General features: G+C 43.0%; 1 protein-coding gene and 1 long non-coding RNA gene across 3 annotated transcripts; one reads left to right on the top strand and one right to left on the bottom strand.

Moving 5' to 3' along the window:
* Positions 1-2355: 2355 nt before the first annotated feature.
* On the bottom strand, positions 2356-5951 carry actb2 (actin, beta 2). Its single transcript, XM_061748497.1, has 6 exons — positions 5798-5951; positions 4512-4641; positions 4193-4432; positions 3448-3886; positions 3187-3368; positions 2356-3110 (listed from the first exon to the last, which is right to left on the bottom strand). The coding sequence occupies exons 2-6, from the start codon at positions 4632-4634 to the stop codon at positions 2967-2969; spliced, it is 1128 nt and encodes a 375-aa protein (XP_061604481.1). The 5' UTR covers positions 4635-4641; positions 5798-5951; the 3' UTR covers positions 2356-2966.
* An 8096-nt stretch (positions 5952-14047) lies between these two features.
* On the top strand, positions 14048-23295 carry LOC133465938 (uncharacterized). 2 transcript variants are annotated; one of them, XR_009784786.1, is made up of 3 exons: positions 14048-14193; positions 17349-17467; positions 22764-23295. It is a non-coding gene; the product is annotated as an uncharacterized LOC133465938 (long non-coding RNA). The 2 variants fall into 2 exon arrangements; XR_009784785.1 differs by having other exon boundaries at positions 16500-17467.
* The last annotated feature ends 685 nt before the right edge of the window (positions 23296-23980 follow it).

The following is a 23980-nucleotide window of genomic DNA, read 5'->3' as shown; positions in this document are numbered from 1 at the left end:
GAGTGTGGGAGGGAGCTGGAGAACCCCCGAACAAACCCACGCAAGCACGGGGAGACCTTGCAAACTCCACACACGAAATTCGAACCTTGAACCTCAGGACTGGGAGGCCGACGTGCTAACTATTAGGTCACCTTGCTGCTCTACTACTACCTTTTAACCATAACTGAAATAGGATACTTGATGTTTAGATGAATCTGCAATGTGTTTGCAAACTGATTGGGGTGGTTAATGCCAGATGTTACAAATACCACTAAAAGGTCAACACGGAACAAAAAGTTTTCCTTCATGGTTAAGCCTACAGTCCACGTCAATATTCTGACCATGTACAAATTTAGGAAACCTTATCATTCCAATTTGTTAAACCTCTATTCTATTGGGATCCGCAGGACAAATATGTTCACTAGCTACAGTATATTTGATGGGATCATTTTACCCCAATGCAATTTGTAGGTCAGCATTAATTTATGTTCATGTATGAATTTTGCCCCCATGTGTGCAAAGCATATTATTAGATATGGCTATGGAAAAGAGAGCAAAAATAGGTGCATAGCTTGAGTCTCCTGTTCATTATTCAGAGGGTTTTCTCAGTTTTAACCTCGCTGAAAGAAAAAACTCCACATCTGCTGGCATCAGTCAATCGGACGAATGATATTTTCAGGAAAAACTGAGCGGTGGGTTAGTATTTTCACATTCACGAAGCTTCTGAACACTTGAGGATAATAGGAAGAGCAGCAGCAGCATGATGATGTTTTATTTTCAGAAGGCCCTCTGTCATCTATCTGCCAATCCCCTTTTTTAACATGCCAAACACGATTTTTGCGGTGCATTGGCTTCATCTGCTGGGAAAAAAATAGTACTACATGTGTAGAGGTTCAATGGCGACATGTAGACCTTTCGGCAGAAGTAAATGAATGACCACGTAAAATCTTCATTGTATTACCTCTTTAAAAAAAAATCAAATAAGTGTAGTTATATACGTGTGTACACATCAGATCAGAAACAATTGAGTACACTACACGCCCAGCAAGCACTATTCCTCTTGCCCGTGAGTGTTTTGCTGGCAGGGCAGTAAAATGATCTAAGAGGGGAAGCAGTCTCAGCAGAATCATAGGGCGGTGGGGGCTGCAGTGGAATAAGAAAAACATTTCCAATACTGAAACCACACACACGGAAAATGCAGCTGGCTTGTTTGCATGCTATAAGAGTTGCACGCATGCACTCATAAAAGCACAGCACACAAATATTTGCTTTTGTATATACATCTGCTCTAAAAATGCACGTTCACAAACATTTATGTATCCTCAGCCAGCCATCTGGGATGATCATTCACCATCGCGTCGCGCTATGCAGCAGTACCGTACTTCGTAATAGCGGAACGGCCTGATTAATGGGCTTGCGTGAGACTTGAGCGACTGATGCATATATGCTGTCATTGCCTGTTATACATAGACGAAGAGGTGTGGGTAGCATCAACCATCTTGTTCTTTTATCTCATGCAATCCTTTTTAGCATTTAAAATTTTTTATTCCTTGCCATTATTCGTCTTATGTAAATTTCATCTTGCTCTTAAGGCCTAACTATACACAGTACACAAACACTTGGCTTCAATGCATTATCGTTTCTGTACTGTTAGTAATCCATGTTGTCGCATTTAATGACTCGCGCTCTATCTGGCGGCTAAAATATGCAACTGCACACATTTAGTGAGACCCACCCATATGAGCAAATATACAGTCCTTACGTAATTGGAAGGAAATTAGGCTAGAGCACTCATTTCAGCAGCATATTACGTTAACCAGTACAATAATAAACTCTGCCAAATGGAAAGCTTTGAGGGGTTTAGTCTTGAACATAACCATTGCCTTTTCAAATTTTCTTTTGACAGGAAATCCCAAACTACTAGTTTAAAATTTACAAAAAAAATAAAAGCCAAAAGTGCTGTTGCAATAATGCTGGTTAAGGGACCATTTTCCCTTATCACAGCAATGCATTAACTTGGAAGTTGAAGAAATTTACTTTCTCGGGAGTAACATCATTGACAGCAAACTATGTACCAAAGTTAGCCTGTGATAAGTGGCAATACCTCCCCCTACTTTAACTACTTAAGCTTTGCAATTTCCTGGTTGAAACAGCTACCAAAGCTTGCACAGCTGTTGTATTCAGCTATTTAAGCACATTCTTTGGTCACATCATCAATGCATATTGGGAAACAAGTGAGAACTGAACTGCTGTCAATAAGCACTAGTAAGCAGAGCACTTTGGAAAGTCAAGTACCTGCTACAAGGCAGAGGCGCGCATAGCAAATGACAAATCAAATTTTGAATATGGTACATTAAAATAAATCAAAACAAGAAATTTCTGGTCTGAACACATGTGCACTTTATTGGGATAGTCGGTGTACTTGTCTGGCACCCCACTACCTCTAGACCCCTTGCCCCACCACCCTGGGGATGAAACTGCCAACAGGGGGAAGAACAGGTCACAACTGGGTTTTGCATAAACAAAAAAAACAGGACCAAGATATTTTTAAGGCTGAAAGTACAAAAAACCCAGACATAATTTACATACAAGCGATACTACCACCATGTTTAAGTATGCACCAACCACTGGGCAGCCTTCACAGAGGCAAATACGTGTCTGAACAATGCAGTTACCATTTGGAATCATGTCGTCTTATGCAGTTAAACAGACATTTGGAATGACTCAAAGAAATACATGTACATTTAAGTCCCCAGATGTAACTGCAGAAACCCTGGGGTGCTTTATTAAACCTTGCCAAACATTACTGTCACCATCGTTCCAGTTTCTTTTTTATCCTGAGTCAAGCGCCGAAAACTAACAGAAGCCATGCCAATGATTGGTCAACAGGCTCTGCGCTTGAATATGTATGAGAATGTTGTGGTCGTTTTGCACAGAGCTGAAAATGTTGGGCATTTGGTTGGGGAAGGGGAACAGGAACAGTCTGTTTAGAAGCATTTGCGGTGGACAATGGAGGGGCCGGACTCATCATACTCCTGCTTGCTGATCCACATCTGCTGGAAGGTGGACAGAGAGGCCAGGATGGAGCCTCCGATCCAGACAGAGTATTTACGCTCAGGTGGGGCAATGATCTGCAGGAGGTGAAGGCCCATTAGCACACATGCCATCAATTTATTTGCTTTGCTCATTAGAGGACCAGTTTCTCACCTTGATCTTCATGGTAGATGGGGCCAAGGCTGTGATCTCCTTCTGCATCCTGTCAGCAATGCCGGGGTACATGGTGGTACCACCGGACAGCACAGTGTTGGCATACAGGTCCTTACGGATGTCAACGTCGCACTTCATGATGCTATTGTAGGTGGTCTCATGGATGCCGCACGACTCCATACCTAAGAGTACAAAGCACTTGTTAGCAGGTGCACAGACAAGACACTCTGGATGCATTTTAGGCTTTGCCACTGAACATACCAAGGAAGGAAGGCTGGAAGAGAGCCTCGGGGCAACGGAACCTCTCATTGCCGATGGTGATGACCTGTCCGTCGGGCAGCTCGTAGCTCTTCTCCAGGGAGGAGGAAGACGCAGCGGTGCTCATCTCCTGCTCGAAGTCCAGGGCGACGTAGCACAGCTTCTCCTTGATGTCACGCACGATTTCCCTCTCAGCAGTGGTGGTGAAGGAGTAGCCACGCTCTGTCAGGATCTTCATGAGGTAGTCTGTGAGGTCGCGGCCGGCCAAGTCCAGACGCAGGATGGCGTGGGGCAGGGCGTAACCCTCATAGATGGGCACAGTGTGGGTCACACCATCACCGGAGTCCATGACGATACCGGTGGTACGACCAGAGGCGTACAGGGACAGCACAGCCTGGATAGCAACGTACATGGCAGGTGTGTTGAAGGTCTCGAACATGATCTGTGGGGGGAAAAAAGGGGACACTTGAGAATGACTGCCATAGCAACACCTTTACATTTTCTACATGCATTAATTGTGAAGATCAGATTGACATTAGTAGAAAAGGTGCAGAAATTCAACATTCCTTCACACTTGTGCATGTCAAGCTACTGATCAGCTAAAGAAAGAAAAAGGCACAGGCAAGGGACCTGTTGATGACAGATCATCTCATAGAGAGATCCTGGATGGAGAGAGGGAGGAAGGTGACTGAGAACCGAATGGAGGAAGAGAAATGTGGTAAACTCCTGCAATGAGTTTAATGCATACCTGGGTCATCTTCTCCCTGTTGGCTTTGGGGTTCAGGGGGGCCTCTGTGAGCAGGACAGGGTGCTCCTCAGGGGCAACTCTCAGCTCGTTGTAGAAGGTGTGATGCCAGATCTTCTCCATGTCATCCCAGTTGGTCACAATACCGTGCTCAATGGGGTACTTCAGAGTGAGAATACCCCTCTTGCTCTGAGCCTCGTCACCAACGTAGCTGTCCTTCTGTCCCATGCCGACCATCACACCCTAAAAAGACAAAAGAATTAACACCAATGTCATAAGCCTTACAAAAACCATTTTCCTGTGTACCCAAACGCAAAATCACCTGATGCCTGGGGCGGCCGACAATGGATGGGAAGACAGCACGAGGAGCGTCATCTCCAGCGAAACCGGCTTTGCACATTCCGGATCCGTTGTCAACAACCAGTGCGGCGATTTCATCATCCATGGCTGAACTGAAAGGGGGGGGAGAGAAAAAGAAAGTCATTAACACTTAAGTATCACATCCGTATTGAGCTCACTGATTTGTCATAGCTCCAACTTCCTGCTTGCGCAAGTTAGTGACGCGAGCGACCACTAGGGGGAGTGCGCGAGCCAAATTCCTTGTGGCCAGACAAAAGAAAGTGGCGCTGTGTGCTCTTGTTACCATATAAGGGCATGGTTCGCGTTTTGAGCAGCTTTGCAGCTACCGGCAGAGTAGAGAGCAGTCAACTAGTACTGCAGCGACCACTCCCTCCAGTCCATTGTTACAGCCTCCCTTCTCGTTGCCCCATTTTTTTTTATTTTTTTTTTGAGGGGGAGTGACTCGCTGGTAAATGAAATAACCTGTAGTCATTGCTTTTTTTTTTGCTTTTTTTTTTTTTTTTAAAGTTTACGCCATCTTATGGACCCCTACGGCACCGGCTGACTTGAGTCATGCTCGTTAGTGAAGTCCAAACCATGCAGTTTCCGGAAAGCCACGCCTTAATTATAATTATTTTATTTAACTTAACATTACTATCCCTTGCTGAAGAACGTGGAATAATTTAACATTTAAATGCGCCAACAGGAAGCGGAAATGCCTGAACCGAAGCAAGTTGCATAATGAAGGGCGGTGGCAGGCGGCACAATGGCGGAGCTAACAAAGCTAACATGCTAAAGTAGGTCACACCCCGCCGCAGCTCACACAAAGGGAGCAGCCGGCCGGGGTCCAGACACCCTCAACGCCAATTAAGAACCACCTTGCTCGACGTGAGCAGTTAAGCCGTAGTAACGCCCAGACTGGGTGCTTGCAAGTGTACGTCGTCAAATACACGTTAAGCCACCGCTAAGCGCAACTCACAAGGCTGGCATTCATCATTAAGCCGGTTACAAAGCGGACTGAAGTGCAGCGATGCCAAGGACGGCTACAGCCAGCAGTAGGCTGGGAACACCAACACAATAACATGAACCCGCACTTAGGACTTGAATAAATTTAGCTTTAATCGCAAAATGGGGTCTCGTGGCGCAGACAATAGAGCCTCGTGGTCGCAACCAATTGTCAACCGCGTTACATCACTTCAGTTACTAATTTTTGACACACAATAAAAGCAGCGTAAATGTTTACATTAACCATAAAGTGAGTCTCCTTACCTTTGGGCGGGGGGGGCTTTTCGCTTTAAGGGAAGTGGTTTCAGGCAAATGATATCCCGCACAAGCTGTGTGTGACGGTGCTCAGAGTGAATCAGCTCTTGCGAGGCGCTCCGTTTTTATACGACCTCCGTGGCCCGGCTCATGCCATATAAGGTAAACTTTGGGAATCGCGCCTTCTGATTGGTCCAGCGTCATGCGCCGGGTACGTCGCGTGCACGCCGCGCTGCACTGAGCGGCTCGCGATTTGAGGGCGACGAGAGAGGGAGGCGATCATAGCTCAAGAATTGACGAAAATAAAGTGGCAATGGATTGATGTGGAGAACATAGCCAGCTTAATCCCTCAATAAGAGCATTGTATACATTAAATTAAGTCGTGCATAAACTGTCACAAGAACTAGGTCTTTGTCATATTTAGATGTATAAGACTGGACACCGCTCTCAGTGAAAGCAATTATCTAAATGCTGCCCTGATACATCAGATTTACATGAGGTGATGCTGATGTTGCGGTGCACTTTTTTTTTTGCAAAGCAGCTATTAGGTTAGTGTGAGACACAGCATCACCAGCACTAGCATGACACACATAAGAGGGAGACTGGGAAAGACCACTTATGTGGGCCACCCCCTTTCTCCCCTCTTTGCCAAGGCCTGCTTGCTTGCATGGGGATAGTTCTCACTAATAAAAAAAAAAAAATAGTATTCTGTGATCACATGTGCAGTCAGAGAGGCCCTCGCCTCCCCATATGGTACCCCAACTGAAACCCCCAGGCCTCCACTTAACATCTGTCACACACACCAGCATTTAAATGTGTAGAATACAGGCATTTAAGGTTTAAACCATACCTCTTCCTCCTCTTAAAACTTCCTCTTATAGTATTGCAACAACTCCCATGTCTTTTTCTATGGACCTTGTCCACTAACCCTCATCTCGCTTTAAATGCATATCGTAGCTGCTGTCATTATGACCACAAAGATTCCCTTAAATCAGCAACAGTACAAGCCGTGAGACATTCGCCAATACCACACACAATCTTAAGCACAATAATGACCAAATGTGATGAGCGAAGCAACTCATACTCCAAATAAGCCATTTTCTCAAAGGTTCCACGTTCTTAGTTATTCAGTATAATATATGAAATGTAAGGCAAATCAGTTACATTAATCTAGAGTGCTGACTCATACTGAAAAGTGTCAACTTTATGGATAGAAAGAAGCATGTTTGGGGTGTCCAAGCATCCACCGGGATCACATATTGATTTACAGGCCTTAAACTCAAAAGTTTACCCTCCACTCTCATCATCCTAACTTGAATTTTACAAGGACGCTATTAATTTGACCTGTGATAAATCTCAATGTCAAAAGCTGGGGAGAGGATTCCTCCACCAAGTTGGTGCCAGTAAAGAATAAAAAGGATTGGCTGGGAAATGTTTAACCAGCCAAGAGGAGTGCCCTGAGGTTTCCACGGATGTGAGTGAGTGACTCGTGGTTCCTGTGGAGCCCACTTTGACAATGGTGACAACCAAGATACTCGCCACCATGTGACAAGATTTTACTTTTATGATGTGACTTAATCATTGCGTTAAATGACCTCCCAGTGGGTGTAAGCAAGAAGGCTTATGGATATGCATGCTATTTAGATATGTGGCTAGCTGTTCAGTCCAGTTAAGTGGTGTGCTGTCAACACCTCTTCAAGTGTTGGGCATAGTGTCCTGAGTGGACCCTTCTCACGTATCATAAGAGAGTATTTACAACCTGACTGCCAGTTTATATCACATGCTCTCTGAACCTGCATCAGTAAAGATGCATATATCAGAATGTCTCATCTAGACAGCAGTTTACACAAGCTCTTGAACTGTTGTTGTGACGACGAGTGGTGAGTGGGTGGTCCATTTTCAACTCGGACACTACAAGCCATATACAAACTGATATACCTGATCAATTACAACAAAAATGAAAGTTCACAATTTACTATGTGCTGAATGGCCTGGGGCTCTGGTACATAAATTATATTTACTTTATCATCTTATTCAATGACAGCTGATCACCCAGCTGTTGCGTCAATATACAAGTCTACTGGTAACTAACCACTAAAGCACGTGTGTATATATGAGTGTGCAACTCAAAGGGCGACAGCCAATAATAAGCACAAGCCCATTCTGATGACAGTGCATGTGTTTGTATTCTGACAGCAAAATGAGCCTTGCTTTGTGCTGACCCATGTCAGCCAAACAATATATAACGACAACACCCACCATCCACGCAGACACGCACAAACAAATCTAACAAGCCATATGCAGTGCAGTTCCAATACAAAACAGTTTGCCAGTGATTTGAAAAATGTGTTGCGACACCCTCGTGCGAGGTCATAAACTAAAGTCGAACGAGCAAACCAACCAGCTTGGCAGCCGAGTTGGGCCACGCATTCATTGCCACTCCCTGCTTTACGTCATCCATTGTACCGTAGCTTCCTGTTCCTCGACCACAAATTTCTATTCATGCCCAAATGGCCCACTGATCGTTACTAACATATTACATCACTTGATATTTGGACCATCTACAAGGGGGGTTTACAATACGAATAAACAAGACCCACAACATTAATAATTAACATTATTAATAACAACATGCCTGGACACTTAGTGTAAGTGTAGTTTGCAATGCATCATACTTTTTTTTTTTACTGTAGTTAAATGCCATAAATATAAATATTACAAGGCAACTCCAATTACATAAACGTTGTTCGATAGGTCTAGAGTACCGATCTTTGTAAAGGCAGATTTTTGTTAAAGCAAAGTCAGCGTATTTTCCATAAGTAGGTGAGAATGTGAGCAAATATGCAGGATTCATTGAAGACCTGTTGCTAATAAATGCCATGATGCAAATTACTTTTACATGACACACACGATTGCCAAAAACCTTATTGCAATAATGACGACAAAAAAAAAAAATCAATATTTCAACCATCAAATGTAATGTCTGGTCTGAATTTAACCCAAATGCAGCAATCTCAGGACTTTTTCTTTCCTCATTCAATGCAGTGACTCACATTTTCTAAATTTGAGTGCGTCATTTTCCTCAATCGTACAAGGTAAGCAAGGAGGTTGTGCCGCAGCCTAATGCAAAGTAACCGAGTCACCTATTGTTTGCCATCTGTGGCTGGTCACGGCGAAACGAAACGCCATTCACAAACGCTGCCTCACTCCTCCCCTTCCTGCCCCCCCCCCCCCCCCCTTCATCTCTACCCTGCTTTCATGAAACAGCCAATAGATTGGTCATCTGCAGCGTCATTGATCCATGGGTCACCACGGCGATAGTCTTACTCCAAGGCATGGGCCAGTTACCAGCTGTGCGTGTGTGTGTGTGTGTGTCTGCCATCTGGCTTGTAGTTTCGTGCTAAAATTGGATTAGCTTCCCATTTACATCCCAATTTCATCTACAACCCCCAATTCTTCACCTCCACACCCCCAGAACATCAAGGGATCCTGACCAGTATTTTACATCATGTGTCAAAGAAACCAGTTAAGATCTGGATCACAGCACATACAGTAAATATCTGGCCACAAACATCTTAAACTAATAATTGATTAGCCCAAAGCTGCTCTGGCCTTTAGACATTTTATACAATGACTATTATGACCTAATGATCACATGCCTCAAAAGTACATGACCCACTTATGTATTGGACAATTGAATTCTCTAAAGCCAAATATAATAAGCACATGCAGTGCAGTGCTTTGAGGCCTAGTCTTCGAATGCAGTTTTTTTTCTTTGTTTCTCGTAAAATCACAACAGAGCCCCTGTCCTGCTCGTGTGTTCCTATTCCCCACTACCCACTTGACTTCCTCCCAGTGCTCACAGCTCCAATTGGCTCAAAGATAAGGCTTTGGGTGCCCTTTCATGCTCTCAGGAAACCAGACAACTGAGCAAAACTTTAACCACCACAACCATCAAATGACAACTAAACATAAAAGCATCACTTTTAAATCAAAGTGCATAGACGTCATATTATGCAACATTTTGAAAAGAACACAATTTTGTATTATAATACAGCCATAATACAGCAATACAATGTTATGTTCAGCAAAAATAACACGCACGCACACTTTATTCAGTCCGGCTTATCTATCCTCAGCCAACTGTGTTGGGAAGACTCCTTTTTGTTTTGACACATTTCAGATGCTAGCATTCCTTTGATTACATTCTTGCAACAATGAGGGCTCCAACTTCCTGATCTTCCGCATCCCATCATGCCCTCTTCAGCAACACCAACAAGTGACACAATCCAGCCGCCTACACACACCCATGGACACACAGCCGTTTGGCCGTTCCTTTACATAACATCACAGGCCTTTACTCCTACTCTTTACTCAAAAAGTGCCATGTATTCCTCAAATTGTATGAAAAAAATGTTACGATTTCCACAGGTTCACTGATATGCCCCAAAATAGTGCCTTTAAATAACATCAGTTTCTTACTTTCATCAAAACTTCACGTATTCTGAAATTGTATTTAAAAAAAACAACTATTTCTAAAAGCACTAACATGCACCACTTCCCTTACATAATCAGTACTCTTTCATCAAAGTTCCATGTATTTAATTCTCAAATTCCATTAAATAAAGCCCTGTCCACAACTTGTACCAACTAACATGTCCCAAAAACACAGCCTCTATAAACAAATGAAAAGATAAAGACAACAGAATGAATTCTGATGGCTAAACCAGTCAAGGATATTTTGATATGCAGTACAAGTTCACTTGTACAAATAAACACCCCTAGATTTCCAGTCCGGCAAATAAATAACATTATCCTTGTACCAATAGCGAAAAACAACACAGCATTAAACAGGTAATAAATAGCCATCCTACCTCAATTGGATGCTTGAAGCGATGAAAGCAGGAGAAAGTTCTGGAAGTTCTCTGTCGAAGTAGCGACGATATCAGTGGAATTCAGAGTGTACGAGCACGATTAATTTATAGCTTTAGCGTATATACAATGACTCTTTGATGCCTATATGACGTAGCAAGGGGGCATTTTCAATCAACTCTTTAATATTCTCGACGTTACGGTCAGGCGGGACATTGGTATGTGACGTAATAAAGACACCAAATGGTTTACTGTAGTTAAAGTTAACGCTGCGTTTTAGGTTTTTTTTTTTTCTTCCTCTCATTCTTTTGCCTACAGAATGAATATTAATATGATAAAGTGATGACCAGCGGTACAGATGTATGGAAAGATGAATGGACGTTTTAGAAACCTCATAGAAGTGTCCTAGCTAGGTGGATCAGCACACCTTTTTTTGTTAAATATATTTGAACCACCATCTTTTTTGTTTTGATTTCGGTTTCAGTATAATATACCAAACATTCACAGAGTAGATATTCTTCGAGCAAAGTCTAAGTAATATGTCATGTAAATTTGATAAAGAAGGGAAATAATCCCGATCTCCGAGATACATTGAACGCATCATTAAAAGCAGCGCCCGGCATCTTTAGCAGTTTGAATGAACAGGACCCTCTGTTCTGATTGGTTGTCAGTGCAGCAGGCTTCTCTGTTATGATTGGCTGGCAGTGTCTGCCATATAAGGAAATGACAGCAGCGGCAGAGGAGGCAGGAAGTGGACAAGAGCGGAAGTATAGAACCGGCTCCCTGGTTGAAAGCGTGTCATTCCAGCATTTTCTTAAGTCTTTCCGTTCTCCTGTTACGCTTGTCTAATGAACATCCTCCCCATGACCCCCCCCCCCCCCCTCCCCCCCAATATTATCTTTCACATGGTCCAAAGTCATGTGTTGAGTCATTAAGAACATTTATTTCAGTTTAGTGGCATACACAAAAAAGCTACATGTTTTTAACAACTGAGGGGTGGACAAAGTCTGCGTTGAGCAATATCGTTGTGGAGCAATGTGTTACATCAGCATGACATAATTGAGATCTGTTACAAAATTCAGACATTGACATATAGATATATATTTAAAAAAAATGCACAGAACTGATTTGATGAAGTAAAAGCTAGCATTATACAAGTCCTGCTAGCTTAGTCAAAAGAGTAAAACAAGTTACTCAGCTTTTATTGTAGAAAGTACAGTACAAGAGGTACATTTATCCATGAATATTACAGGGCTGCAAGGCCAGATGTGATTAACCTTTTGTAAAAATGCAGCATTTGACAATATTCATGCTGTCTTGTGCTTTTACATCTTGACTTGTGCCTAATTTGACATTCTTTTTGCGTGACAATCATAGCCCACTGAAACGCAACACAGCAAAGATCATGCTGATCTCATGCATGCTTCATGTCTCACCGTCCTTGTGACTGGAGAGGACAGCGTGATGTCACCACTCTCATTGCTTTGTCTTTGTTTATTTGTGTTTGAATTAGCAAAGATGTGCGAAAATCTTGCAGTCTGTGTGCGCAGCTTTGCACATTCTTCTCTATCTATTTGTTGACCTGGACGTGAATGAGCGAGGCCACACCCTTTTGCTAAATCTGACGTCCATAAAAGGAGATCTTTAGGTTTGTCACATGACAGCAATCTGAGGAATGCAACCGTGGTCACATGGGATGCAATCTCAAATGCTCTCAGGACTATGAAATGATGTGCATGTCACTGTGTGGTGTGCAAGTGTGCTCATAAACTCCTAAAACTGTGTGTTCTGTCCATGCAGTGAGTGAGTGAGTGAGTGAGTGAGATTAGGGGAATTCAAGGCCTCAAAGCTTTCACTTCTCTTTTGGTTGATGCTCCGTCTCTGGAAAGTGCAGAAGAGGAGATTAATCATTTCATAATGTGATGAGTAATTTTTCACTTCATGTGTGGCATGTAAGAGGGTAAATTAAGACTAGTGGGTTAATTTTTTTTTTTTATTATACCAAACAGTAGGAACATTTTGCCTCTGATCTTCCCCCTTTATGCACTCTTCCATCCTGATACGGTATGTGTGAGTCATGACACTATTCTCTACATGTGTGTTGTTGAAAGAAGTGGAAAAACACAACCTGTGGTTGCAGCTGGTGTGGGTGCATGTTTGCTCAATGCTGTCCCCTAAAGCTGCCGGAGTGAACACTGAAACCCTGAGCTTGTCATTTTACGTACAGAGGCACTTCCTCCACTTCCTACAACATGAGGCACCATATAAGGTGACAAGTCTGCAGGTATGGACTTAATGGTATCGCCACATGGACATAGTGGATGCGGACGAACACGGGATCGTCTTCACTTTCATCTACTGCAGTGTCAGCATGCATGTTAGTCATGAGGAAGGAAGTTTTAGGCAACTTTGGCAAGATCCCTGACTCAGACACTGCACCTATCACATTTAATCCCGCAACTTCACTGCTTACACACAGCCTCACATTTATTTTCCATCATTTTATCTCTTTGTGTGTTTTGTCTTTTATTCTTGGAGTGCGTCACGTTATAACTGTGACACTTGTATTTGTGTCAAGATGGGCTCACAAGCGTTATACAAAGCACCACTCCCTTCTCTCTTTCGTTCTCAATAAATTCGCTTCTCCCTCGGCATAGTTCCCGACAAGGTGCTTTACACAAGCTGTGTGGTATTCACTTCCTCTTTGAGGGATGGGGGTATTTTAAAAGTGGAAACTCTTCTTCTACAAAACCGGCATGGTGTGTTCTTCTACTTTTGTGTGTAAGTGTGTACATGCACAAGTGCGTCAGTGTTATGTGGAATTATGGAATCATTATGGGGAAGGCTTGGAGCCCAAGCGGACACAGTTGGAGGGCCCCACAATATAGGTCAATACCACTTTCCTTACTTACATTCATGAGTATCAAAATCAGAATCAGAATCACCTTTATTTGCCAAGTATGTCCAAAAAACACACAAGGAATTTGTCTCCGGTAATTAGAGCCGCTCTAGTACGACAGCAGACAGTCAATTGACAGAGAACACTTTTGAGACATAAAGACATTGACAATAAAACACAAGCTGTGTGGTATTCACTTCCCCTCTTTTTTTTGGGGGGGGGGGGGGGGGGGGGGGGGGGGGGTTAAAATGGAAACTCTTCTTCTGTAAAACCGGCATGGTGTGTTCTTCTACTAGTGGTAAATACTGATTGGCAGGTTGACAGCTCTCTGCAGTGATTGGCTGTTGACTGCAGGTAATCACCTGGACTGAATTACCTTTTAAGGACGGGTAGTGCTATAAATCCCTCCTCCCACATAGCTCCTCCTCTTCCCTTTTCATATTGGATCACATCTTCTTTTTTTTTTAACATTCCCTTCCTGAGTTTACTCTCCTCACCTCTGTGCATCTGTTTTTTTTATTTTATTTTTTTAATTTGCAATTCCCCTGCTGCTTTTACACACTCTCTTCTCATAAAGAGTTAAGAGGACAATAAGAGGGGAAAGGTGGGGAAGGACATAAAGATACAAGATGGAGTGAGTGAGACTTTCTTGTTTCGTGAGACTGTAAGGTGATAACCTGGAACATACCAAGGTTGCGAGTTATATAAGATTTAGCAGACCCATTGAGAAACATAATGTCTGTGTGTGTGTGTGTATGAGAAAAAGGTATGTGTCACCATACGCCTCATTTTGCTTTGTTTGTCTCCTGTTTCTTTGGTAACAAAAGTAAAACTAGGTCAGTGGACCTTTTTATGTCAAAGTTCCAGTTTTTTCATTCATCCGTGTTGGAATCCTCTCCTAGAAACTCACTTTTATATCCATCCATCCATTTTCTGAGCCGCTTCTCCTCACTAGGGTCGCGGGCGTGCTGGAGCCTATCCCAGCTGTCATCGGGCAGGAGGCGGGGTACACCCTGAACTGGTTGCCAGCCAATCGCAGGGCACATACAAACAAACAACCTTCCGCACTCACAGTCATGCCTACGGGCAATTTAGAGTCTCCAATTCATGCATGTTTTTGGGATGTGGGAGGAAACCGGAGTACCCGGAGAAAACCCACGCAGGCACGGGGAGAACATGCAAACTCCACACAGGCGGGGCCGGGGATTGAACCCAGGTCCTCAGAACTGTGAGGCTGACGCTCTAACCAGTCGGCCACCGTGCCGCCTCACTTTTATAATCTCTTGTAATTTGTATACATTTAAATTGAAATACAATATGGTCCTTGCTCATGTAATGCTGTTCACGGTGCTTGCAAATCAGTGACGTGACATTTTCATGAATTCTTTAGTCACATTTTTTTTCTTTTTTTTTTTCCTGGAACAACTTTGTTCAATAGAATCTATCCGAGTGGAAGCTACAGACGTTTTAAATCTGAGCAAGCGTGAATATAGGCAGTAGATCAGGACCATAGCAAACCCAGCCCCAAAATTTACAACATTTGGGATCTTAGAGACGTTTTATGGGGCGGCACGGTGGCCGACTGGTTAGAGCGTCAGCCTCACAGTTCTGAGGTGCGAGGTTCAATCCCCGTCCCCGCCTGTGTGGAGTTTGCATGTTCTCCCCGTGCCTGCGTGGGTTTTCTCCGGGCACTCCGGTTTCCTCCACGTCCCAAAAACATGCATTAATTGGAGACTCTAAATTGCCCGTAGGCATGACTGTGAGTGTGAATGGTTGTTAGTTTCTATGTGCCCTGCGATTGGCTGGCAACCAGTTCAGGGTGTACCCCGCCTTCTGCCCGATGACAGCTGGGATAGGCTCCAGCACGCCCGCGACCCTAGTGAGGAGAAGCGGCTCAGAAAATGGATGGATGGATGGATGGAGACGTTTTATGATTGTTACTCTACTTCCTTCGCTTACAGTAGAAGGGCTGAGTTTGATTACATATTCAGTACTTTTTAACAGAGCGTGTGTGTGTTGGCACATGTGTTTGCAGATGGTGTGTGTCTATTAAAGGTTCGCAGTCATCAATTATTCAAACAGTGAGAACAAAAAAACACATTGTAAAATCAATTGGCAAAAAAAATTACATACAGTATATGTTAAAATGACAGCAGTTTTGTGCTTAAATATCCCAATTCGAGTCCTGTACATGCATGTGCGTTTGAAAAGTATAGGGGGAAAAAATCCTTTTGGAGGGGTGGGGGGCAGTGGGCTGTGTAATAAGAGGCGGGCAGAGCCCACAACTGCTGTGTTGTATTTGAAGCTCTTAAGGCAGGGGTGTCAAACTCATTTTTGTCACGGCCCACATTATAGATAAGGTTTTCCTCAGAGGGCCATTATGATTGTAAAACCATATCAATGTTTTATTGCCTCATCATATTATTACACATAGACAACAAATTAATTAATTAATTAAAACTAATTTGGAAATCAGAAGTCAAGGATAATGGTTTGTTCAACTATTGTTCAAGTAACTATAAAAGGGGTTTGGAGGCAAAACGTGCTTACAATAGTTCATTATTATTTATTACATATGAATAAACAAAAATTTGGAACAGATTTGAGCAAGAATCATGGAAGTTCACACACATGATTTGCTTTCGCGGGCCACATAAAATGATGTGGTGGGCCAGATCTGGCCCCCGGGCCTTGAGTTTGACACCTGTGTCTTAAGGGGAGGCCCCATCAGCTCTTTGTAGCAAAAAGCATCTAAAAAGTCCTGATTGCCAATAAAAAGAAAGATGAAAAGACTGGAAGGAGGGGGTGTAGCGGAAGACACATTGGGAAAGAGAGTGGATGAGGGTGGGGGGATTCCAAAGGGGATGGGGGTGGCTGGATGGGGGCTGGGAAAGTGGTGGCAATTGCCAACAACACCTGCTACTGTTCATCCATTCACAGATGTGGCGTGACATCTATTCTCTACGGATGCTGTGGGTGATGCAATGCTCACTTGTCGCCAGTGGGTGGCACACTGGAGCTCCTTTAAACTCCGCTGAAGAGACTCGAAGACTCCCAGGCAGAGAGAGAGAGAGAGAGAGAGGGTCTCATTGATTGTCATAACGCTTGCAGACAGGATGTGAACGCTATCTGCATTTGGGCCTAAAGTGACAAAACATTAAAACAGTTAAATACAATAAATCATACTCCCCAGAGATGCTGATTATTGCATTTTTAATATGTTTTGCCAATCTGTCACAGGTTTTGCTCTGACCGACCAATCAGAGGTCAGAAAAATGATGACATCATCGAAGGCCAGTTTGCTGGCCCCATAGATATCTGACAGGCCCCGTGAGGATGAATTTGAAATCTGACTGCTTAAAGAAACATTCCCATTGCTAATATAATTTATGTTAGGTCAGCAAGCGCTACTGATTCTGAAGGCCCTGGGCAGACTAGACTGACATGGCAGCACATAGCGGCTGAAATCTAATAGGATGAAAAATATAACATATACATAATGGAAACAGTGCAGCCAAGAGAAATGCTAAGAAATGAAGAGGATAGACTAAATAATTAAATTAATACAATTTCATGGAAGAAATATTACAATTTAGGTTGTAAATAGGTCATTGCTTCTGATAGTGTTTAGGGCAGCGGAGAAGGCCTTGCTGACCCAATATAACCAAAATAGAATTTAGTGGGGAAAAAAGTGCATGCACAGTACACATTATCATTATAAACATATACAATTGCGCTTTTCTATTTTTTATATAGTAGCGTGCAAATGGTTTGTTCTTGTGCCTAAAGGAAGCAGCAGCCGGTATAAAAGACAAACAAGGAGGAGACATGGAAGGAAGTGGGAATACTTGCGCCACGCACAGCAGAGTGCATTCATGTGGACAGGATGTGTCAAAAGAAAGAAAAAGGTATTTTTAGCGGCATCCTGATCAAGTTTCCCCTGTGGTCAGAAGTATCAATGTTTTTTTTTTCCTTTTTACCCTCAGAAGAAAAGCCACATGTCTCATGCCACCTCCATCATGCTCAGTCACACACACATAATTTGTCCATGTAAACACATTTATGTCCTTACATGACAAACACACAAACACACACACACACACACACACACACACTGATGATCATGTAAGCGCTAGTGTACTTACTCATGGCTCACATCTCTGTTGACTGACCTACATCTTGCTGTCAGCTGCAAGCCAGACAGTCCATACGTACATGCACGCACGCTGTGTAAAGGCTGCCTTGCTGTTGCCATGACAATAAGCGAAGCGGAGGGGGGGGGGGGGGGGGGGGGCAATGCCAAAGCATACACACGCATGGGGACACACACTGCTCCATTGTGACCTTTGACCTGACTGCTGTCAGGCAGAATGGCGAGTTTGAGGGGTAACCCAGTTGCTCTGGCTTCCATTTCTTTGTTAAAGGAGATGAGGCCCTTGGTTGGGCTGCAGCTGTGTGTGCACACCCTCGCAAACTAAATGCACATTCCTTTATGATTGTACCATGACACGCACACACACACGCATATGGCACCCTCAACTTTAATAAAGGTCCTCTGACATCCTTGGACAAACAACAACTTTTCACATTTTTCAACGGATACATACACAGTACAGCGCTTAACATGTTTATTAGACAACCGCCACGTCTTTATATCAGAGATAGCATCATAGAGTGCTTTAATTGAGACTCTTTCATATTCATTGAGCGCTTGACGTTTTACCATTTTGAACAGGGATGAGGAATTTCTAACTGATTTCAGCTTTTTATACCAAAGTTTGACCCCAGCTCAATGGTCTTCTCTGGGAAGTCAGAAAAATGCCCCATGTTTAGTGTTGACCAAAGTGGAGAAAAATGCATCTAGATCTGCACCGATATCCAGATCCAGACCAAAATAAAATGGGCTTGGTACACACCAAAGCCCACTGAGTTTTGTGGCCATTGTTTCAGAGACTTTTTTTTTTTAATGCCACATCCTGCTCACAAATATCAGTGAAAACATCCATCCATCCATTTTCTAAAGCACTTGTCCTCTTGAGTCATGAGTGCACAGCTGGTTGCCACCAAAACACAGGGCGCATATAGACAAACATCCTTTCACTCATATTCAAACCAATGGAAAATGTTGAGTCTTCAATGAACCTAACATGCATGTTTATGGGAGAAAGCCAAAGTACCTGCAGTAAACCCACGCAAGCACAGGGAGAATTATGCAAACCCTACACAGGAAGACCGAAGCAGGGATTCAAACACTGAACATCAAAACTGTGAGGCAGACATGCTAACCACTTGTGTACTTATCTGCCTCAACTAAACAGGCCTTTAAACTTTTATAATTCATTTCTCATTATAAATGAAGTCCAATTAGAAGCATTTACTGAACTTTATTGTAGAGGCAGCAACAGAGTTCAAAAGAATTGCTCTTGATCTTTTTCCTGGTCATGTCACACATTTTTCCTGCCGTGTTTTGCCAGGGAGAATTAGTGGAGCACAATGATTTAATATTCAATTTTGTATCACAGCTCTGTATTAAATGAAAAAAAAATGAATTAGAAAGAAAGAAAAGCAATACCACCTGGGGTCATGATTCAGATTCAGATTATTTATGAGTCCCAGAAAGACAATTCAGTTTTACAATCAACCCGTCCATAATAAAAAAGTAACAACAACAAGGAAATAGATATATGTACATACACATACATATACATACACATACACACTAATATTTCATGGCATCACAACAACAACCACAACCAGTGACTGTACAGCCGAACGACATGCAGAATGAATGATTGCTTCTCAATGTATTCCCTATTTTGTGCATTTACCAACCTTATTGCAGAAGGGATAAAAGGGTTTGTTTTCCGGACCGGCACATAATACCACCGACCTGAGTACCTTATGGAAAATTCACCACCAAGTACATGACTGGGTTGGGTTAGAATTTTCTTTGCTTTCTGGACCACCTGTGTTGTCCAAAGGGAGCAGAGGTCCTTAACCTGGAGTCCAATAATTTTGGAGCACATTTTAATGATGCCTGATGGAGTTGATGTTGCTCCTTTGTGGATGTAAACATGTCTGGATTCATCACTTCAATGAACAGACAAATAGATTGCAGCATTCTGTTTTTCAGATTCTCAGAGTTTTTTGCCATGAGGTGCCATATTTAACTTCCAGTGACCAGTATGAGAAATTGTGAGAGTGATAACAGCAGATTTAACATGCCTGCTCCGCATTCACACTTGAGACATTGTAACACTAACGAGACACGTGACACTGGGAGGGAAAATGGCTAAATGGTCCCAATTTGAACATTTTCACGTCGGGTTATTCTCACTTTTGTTGATAGCGGTTTATAAATTATTATTACTACTTTAAATTGTCGCAAAGTGCAATTTCTTTGTTTTTATCCCATGAAAAGATCTATAAACAAACGTAAAAACTTAATATTTACTCACTTTTGTGAGACACTGTAAAAAGATAGGGCCCAGATAGATAGAGTTAGACAGCTGCAAATTGGTCATGGTTTGACATTGAAGTGGTGATTCTTGTTTGTCTCTTCACTTCATAAAATGCCTGATCCCAGCGAAAGCTGTCCAACACCTGCCGAGATTGATTCGTATCTTCAGGAGCGCTTCGTCTTGAGAAGACATGAGATCCTGGCTGTTTCTCTTGCTTGTGTGGAAACATGACCCACCCAGCTGTATGATGCAGGGAAGAGAAATGAGGAGGGCTAAGTCCCACCATGAATAGAGTAAATACAATCAATAGAATCACCAGCTGTGATAATGGAGTTTCTTTGCAGAAAATGCTCAATTCAACTGTTCCCTTAACAATGGCCAAAAATAAATAAATTGGTCATTGGTCCACTTCCCTCCCTCTGCCATTCATCAGCGACATATATACACCTCATATTTCCATATTTGTCACATGGTTATTATTAGGAATCTCTGATCCTAGGACAACCAATCAAAGTATAACACATACAAGAATAGTAAAATTGAAAAAAATGAATACAGGTAATCTGGTTTTGGGTTGGTCAAGTCAGTGATATTCCATATTTGGCACACACAGTGACGCAATTGTTGAAACCTTAGTTGTCATTGGTCCACACTCAGAGGTGTGTGAGGAAAAAAGGATGCTAATTGGGCATCTTTGTCTTTTACTGCAACAATGTAGTGCTGCGCCATCTGCGGGTGTAGTGAGCGCAGCAAGTGTGTCAGGTTGTCAGAGTGTGTGTGCAGTACACCGTGTGTGTTTGTGCGGCTTGATCACTGCAGCAGGCAGCTAGCCCAGTTTGTGAGTCTACATCTTGCAAAGCAGACATCACCCACTTCTCCTTCCTCTCCATGTCATTTGTGGGCCGGAGCGTTCTTTAGTAACGCATCTGCAATCATTTGTTGTCACAGCTGCATACTGCATTTAGTAGCGTTTCAACATGGATTTACTGGCCACGACATTAGGTACGTTTCAGAACCTAATAAGATTTCTAAAGCATTCAGGGTTTGCAAAAATAAGCACGCTTTCGCCACTGTCAGACCTGGATTGACTTAATAATTGACTGTATTAATTATTGTGGCGGCATCATGGCCAGCAAGGCCGTCTCTGCTGGCCCAAACATTAGCAGAAGCACCTACCAACATTTACTACCTAAATTCTAAAATTTGTTCCATGAAATTGTAATAATGTTGTTTCCATACTTATGACGTGATCTACAAAATCTAATCAGTTCACCTTGGCAAAAGATTAAAATGTCTGAAAGTCAAACGCTGCACTGCAAGTAATAGAACTAGAGAGTCCCTAAAACACAACTCTGAGTCCCTAAAACCTCCTTGGATGTCCTGGATGAATAAACAAAAACTCCAAAATACAGTATTGTAATCTAATTCTTCCCAGAAGAGTGGAAACAGTTGTTGCTGCAATGACGGGACCAGCTCAATATTTTCTATCATGATTAGTTCCTTCTGTGAGAAACAGCTGTTCTTATACTTTTGTCCATAACGTGTGATTTATAGGGGCCACTTTGAAGCTAGACAGAAGTCTTGGTTGGAATTTCCTCTCGGTTTGCGTGTAATCCTCTTGATAGAGGGGAAAAATTTGTTATACTTTCTTTCTTAGTCCTTAGTCAACACAGAATTTGGAGTCTAATTCCTGACTGAGTAAATGGGGATTTTACACCGTTACCCCCCCACCCCCCTCTTAAAAAGGGAATAATTTATTCCTGACAGGGTTTTCATTTCAATGTGTTTATAACGGGTCTAAGGTCACAGGGAGCCGCTGACAAGACATCTTTGACTTAAAGTAGGGTTGTTTTACCTCCGATGGTTGATTTCCACAACTTAGAGATTCCCTCTGCATAGCAACAACAACATCAATAACGTTCAGGCTGCCAATGAGGTTTTGAAGACTCCACTGCTCACTCACTGTGCACAAAACTTAAAAGGCTGAGCTACATCAGTAGTTTCACTTGGACTGAAATATGGCTTGAAATGCTTATTGCACGTGTGTTTGATTGCACACTCATGCACATGCACCCACAAGATGCACGCCAAGATCTGTTTGGCCTCTTTGTTTACAGAGCCAGATCGCTGCTTCCCTCTGATGTGCGTGCTTGCCATCAATGGAGCTTTGTGTGACGATGCACACGTCCCGTCGTCCTCATGACTTGAGAGTCCATCTGAGCAGTTTGAGAAGGCGGTGTTATATCATTAGAGTTTGGGTGACAGTTTATGAAGAAAAAACTAGGACTACCTTGCCTACTCTAAATGGCCAAGCCCATTTCTGCAGGGGGTGGGGCTGTGTGGGGGGGTGACCTACTCAGGTATAAAACAGCTGGAAAGGTACATCACTTACTATTTAAAAATATTAGCAACACGATGAAAAAACGTGGTTACCACGTGTGCCACGCAGTCAAGAGGTTCCAGGTTCGAATCTCAGCTCAGGACCTCCTGCTTGGAGTTTTCATGTTGTCCCTGTGCTAGTGTGAGTTTCCACCCTCAAAACGTGTACGGTACGTTAGTGTATGTTTCATGGAAATGTCGACCCTCCCAACATGGCTGCCACATAGGGGCCTTGCTGCTGCAGCGCACTGGCGTATCAAGTCTAACTATGGTGTAGTCCCTCCCTGGAAGCTAGCGACGGCTAGCTAACCACCAGTCTCAAATCTGCTGTATCCGCCCACGACAGTAAAACTGTACATTTTAGGGGCAGTCGTGGCCCAATGGTTAAGATCATCGCCTGCCACCGTGGGGGACCTAGGTTCAACACCCCGACTGGACCATCGGACTCACGGCTGTGGTGTCCTTGAGCAAGACACTGATACCCCGAAATGCTCCCCGGGCGCTTCAGCTGCCCCCTGCTCCAGTGTGTTCCACTAACTTGTGTATGTGTTCGCTGTGATGGGTAAAATGCAGAGAACACATTTCGTGTGCATGCATGCATGCATGTTCATGACAATAAAAGGTGATTCTTCTTCTTCTTATTATTATTATTATTGTGAGCAGCCTAAGGCACACCTGTGTGCTAAACATACTGCTTAATCAGCATCACCACACCTGTGAGGTAGATGGACTATCTTGGCAAAGGAGAATTGCTTACTAGCTATGGACAGATTGGTGAACAGTATTTGAGAGAAATAAGGTTTTCATGTCGAAAAAGGGCGCCACGGTGGACCGACTGGTTAGCACATCTGCCTCACAGTTCTGTGGACCGGGGTTCAAATCCCGGCCCCGCCTATGTGGAGTTTGCATGTTCTCCCAGTGCCTGCGTGGGTTTTCTCCGGGCACTCCGGTTTCCTCCCACATCCCAAAAACACACGTGGTAGGTTGATTGAGGACTCTAAATTGTCCGTAGGTGTGAATGTGAGTGTGAATGGTTGTTTGTTTCTATGTGGCCTGCGATTGGCTGGCGACCGGTTCAGGGTGTACCCCGCCTCCCGCCCGAAGATAGCTGGGATAGGCTCCAGCAGCCCGCAACCCTGGTGAGGATAAGCAGTAAAGAAAATGGATGGATGGAGAAAAAGGTAGATCATTGAGTTCAGCTCATCAAAAATGGGAGCAAAAGCAAGTGTTGCATTTATATATTTTTTCAGTATACTTAAATACGAAAGTCAATGGAAAAATGAACGTTCACTGTCAATTATATACAGTTTTGACAACTTGGCACAACAAAAACGAAACAAAAAAACTTCCCATTAATTAATGACACATTCCTTTGTGCTTGTAAAAGTAAAACAATGACAAATTGCAGTGCAACAGACAAATACAAGAACAAAAAATTTGTAAATGTGCGTGTATGGTAATCAACGTAGATGATTGGGTGGAGCGGATGACATGCACACATTTGAAAAAAATAACGTAATAATAGTCGGAATAATAATAAAAAGTCAATATCTGGTGTGTGACCTCACACAGTGAAACACA

This window comes from Phyllopteryx taeniolatus, chromosome 16, assembly GCF_024500385.1.
Source record: "Phyllopteryx taeniolatus isolate TA_2022b chromosome 16, UOR_Ptae_1.2, whole genome shotgun sequence".
Classification (NCBI taxonomy): domain Eukaryota; kingdom Metazoa; phylum Chordata; class Actinopteri; order Syngnathiformes; family Syngnathidae; genus Phyllopteryx; species Phyllopteryx taeniolatus.
The sequence above is the reverse complement of the archived record's forward strand: the minus strand, read 5'-3'. Positions and strand labels throughout refer to the sequence as shown.